General features: G+C 35.5%; 2 protein-coding genes across 4 annotated transcripts in view; both read left to right on the plus strand.

Annotated features, from left to right (window-relative positions):
- LOC100176043 (dihydrolipoyllysine-residue acetyltransferase component of pyruvate dehydrogenase complex, mitochondrial) overlaps positions 1 to 380 on the plus strand; it is a 7,650-nt gene extending 7,270 nt beyond the window's left edge. The window contains exon 12 of one of the 2 annotated variants that reach the window (XM_026836495.1): positions 330 to 380. The gene's annotated coding sequence lies outside the window, so the exon portion shown is untranslated. Of the gene's footprint in view, positions 1 to 325 lie in introns of both variants that reach the window. The other variant, XM_002128793.5, reaches the window with a different exon arrangement.
- Positions 381 to 663: 283 nt separating this feature from the next.
- LOC100186249 (40S ribosomal protein S19) lies at positions 664 to 2,796 on the plus strand. 2 transcript variants are annotated; one of them, XM_002128869.4, is made up of 5 exons: positions 664 to 754; positions 853 to 923; positions 1,656 to 1,825; positions 2,322 to 2,436; positions 2,684 to 2,796. In XM_002128869.4, exons 2-5 carry the CDS (start codon positions 853 to 855, stop codon positions 2,772 to 2,774), a joined length of 447 nt encoding a protein of 148 aa, XP_002128905.1. In that variant the 5' UTR covers positions 664 to 754; the 3' UTR covers positions 2,775 to 2,796. The 2 variants fall into 2 exon arrangements, with proteins under 2 accessions (XP_002128905.1, XP_002128954.1); XM_002128918.3 differs by lacking the exon at positions 664 to 754 and adding an exon at positions 774 to 793.

The following is a 2,796-nucleotide window of genomic DNA, read 5'->3' on the forward strand; positions in this document are numbered from 1 at the left end:
GACAAACCAACTTTTCCTTCTTTCCGACTTCAATGAAAAAGAAAATACGTAACATTTTCACTGCTGCTTTCAGTGCAGTTGGGAGCAAAGTATTCAACCATGCTAACAATTATTGTCGATAACATGTTACCTATACACAGACTGATGAAATACAAAGTACGCAAACACCATAAAGTGTTGTATAAGCTACAAAACATCAATATAACGCAGTTCTATATACAACATAAACATACTAGCTTTCTCTTTCCCGCCAAATTCTTCGAACAAAAATGGCGTCCAAATTGTTACGTTTCTTAACTTGTGATTTCTATGGACTTTGGTTTACATAGGTTGTTCTCTGATATTATTTATTACAATACAAAATTGTGGCGTTAAATATGGTACAGTATGTTGCGAGGCAAAACAAAAAGGCAGTCAAGCTTTAGGTTACAGCATAGATCTATGGTTACAGAAGTTTTTTATGTGAGAGTAAGATATGTCGGATATGGCAACATGTTCTTTTAAAAATTAAAACGCTGAAATCAATGCAGCTTTAATGAGTTGGCTAACATACCTGTACGGCATATTTGAACCTGTTTGGTATAAAATTTTGTCTTTAATGTAGAAATAAATAAAACTCTGTTCAATACCAGCTTTAAAGTAAGCGCTAAAAAATGCTCCCCAGTGCAAGTCTGTTTCGAGTCTATCACGAATCGTTGTCAAATTAAGTTTTCGATGTTCATGTCTTTTTGGTTAACAGCACGCCGTGTTGAAGGTTTGTCTTATTTTACTTAGGTTTTTCTACTTTTTTGGGGTATTTAGATCAGAATATCGCAGTTTATAAAGTAAGAATGCTGAATTTATTTATTTCAGATGTCTGGGGTTACAGTAAAGGATGTGAACCAGCAAGACTTCGTGATGGCTTTGGCCGCACATTTAAAAAAGTAAGTCTGTACATTTTAATCGATTTTTGCTTTACTATACTGTTAAACGTTTATGATTGTATTGTCATATATCATTTCCAGTTGCAGTATGTTCATTCAGTCAAAGTTAAAAGATGTGAAATGCTGTTATTGCTATGTGATTTGATTAGTGATTACTGTATTCCATGAGGACAGTTGTTGCTAAATTTTAACGGGATTATAAATCTTCTCTTTTGTTCTATGCATCATTATTTTTGAACATAAGGATTAAACCTGCAACTGTGCTACAAAAATACAGAAGTTTTGAGTATTGTTTGTCTGTTGGTGCTAGTGAAGAATCTCCCCCCACCTTATTTGCTAACCACTAACCCCTATAACCACTAACCCCCTAACCATCAACACCTAACCCCCTAACCTAGGGGTTAGTGGTTAGCAAATAAGGTGGGGAGGGGAAGATTCTTCACTAGCAGTCTAGCACCAAACTGCGACTAAAATTGACATACATTTTTAATTGTTTAAAACCTCACAAACTATATAGGATTGTGTGAGACAATATAAACTAATTTAGGATGTGATTTAATCGGTTGAACTAACTCCTGTTCTGATCTTTATGACACAGTCGGGCACACTTCTTCAAAGTTACATTAAAAAAAGTTGTCAAAAGTTATCTTCGAGATTTACATTATACCTTATGCAGCAACAGCATGTATATAACAATGTTTGGTTTAAACCAAAACCTCTACATATTCCCAGGTCGGGTAAGATGAAGGTCCCTGAGTGGGTTGACTTGATCAAGACCGGCAAACACAAGGAACTCTCCCCCTACAACCCCGATTGGTATTACGTGCGTTGTGCGTCCACCATTCGCCACCTTTACATTCGTGGGGGTGTCGGTGTCAAATCATTCATTAAGATTTATGGAGGTGGGTTATGTTGAAACATATGTCACTTGACAATCTTTTTAATGTGTGAAAAACATAGTTTCGACTCTTTTGCAGTGCTTTATTTTGGAGGTGTTGCTTATATTCTTCAGAGTTTAGACTAACTACGCTTAGTAATTAGTATATTATTTCCTAGTTTACCATAATATTATTATGCGCTGCTAGGTGGGTGTCATTCACTCTAATGAAGCGATTTAAACAATAAATTGTCTGTTTGCAATTAAATGCCAGAAGAAATTTTTTAATTTATTTGCTACTTTTGTTTGTTGTTTATGTTGCAGTAGTGTAATTAGGCTGTACTCATTTCTATAGTCACCTAACCTCAACCACCGGGTAAAAGCTGTTTCAAGGTATAAAATTAATGTTAAAACAAGTCTGACACCTCTGGCTCCAATGTATATTGGGCTAGAGCTACTGAGTACAGACCTTGTTAATATATGTTAATAGATAGAGAAACTTAATCCATAACTTTGTTCAGGTCGTAAGAGGAGAGGGACCAAGCCTTCCCACTTCTGTGCAGGATCATCTTCTGTTGCTCGTAAAGTTCTCCAATCCCTTGAATCAATTAAGTTGGTAACTAAGGATGAGATTGGGTGAGTGGTTTTATTCATGCTATAACTGTAAGGTTTGTCTGTTGGGTTATGTATAGGAAAATTTTGCACCAAAGGTTTTTAAAATATAACCTAAATTTGTATTTTGGTATCGTGGAACTGTGTTGCCTTTACCTTTACAAAGACTATTTTTTGTGTTTATTTTAGTAATGTTTTTTTCATTATTGCAGTAAGCATATATGTTTACAAGTTTTTTATGTCTCTAAGTAACACTCTCCTGTGTCTCTAGTGGTCGCAGAATCACACCCAGTGGTCAGCGAGATCTTGATAGAATTGCAGGACAAGTCGCTGCAAAGAAACGAGACATGAAGACCGTTTAAATAAAATCCACTACATTCAAAC

This window comes from Ciona intestinalis, chromosome 10, assembly GCF_000224145.3.
Source record: "Ciona intestinalis chromosome 10, KH, whole genome shotgun sequence".
In the NCBI taxonomy this organism is placed as follows: Eukaryota; Metazoa; Chordata; class Ascidiacea; order Phlebobranchia; family Cionidae; genus Ciona; species Ciona intestinalis.

Bases quoted from the DNA above. Each gene is read 5' to 3' on its own strand.
- LOC100186249 (XM_002128869.4), top strand. From the start codon at position 853: ATGTCTGGGGTTACAGTAAAGGATGTGAACCAGCAAGACTTCGTGATG. The intron at 1,826-2,321 runs GTGGGTTATGTT...AACTTTGTTCAG, and splicing joins ATTCATTAAGATTTATGGAG to GTCGTAAGAGGAGAGGGACC. The intron at 2,437-2,683 runs GTGAGTGGTTTT...CTGTGTCTCTAG, and splicing joins GTAACTAAGGATGAGATTGG to TGGTCGCAGAATCACACCCA.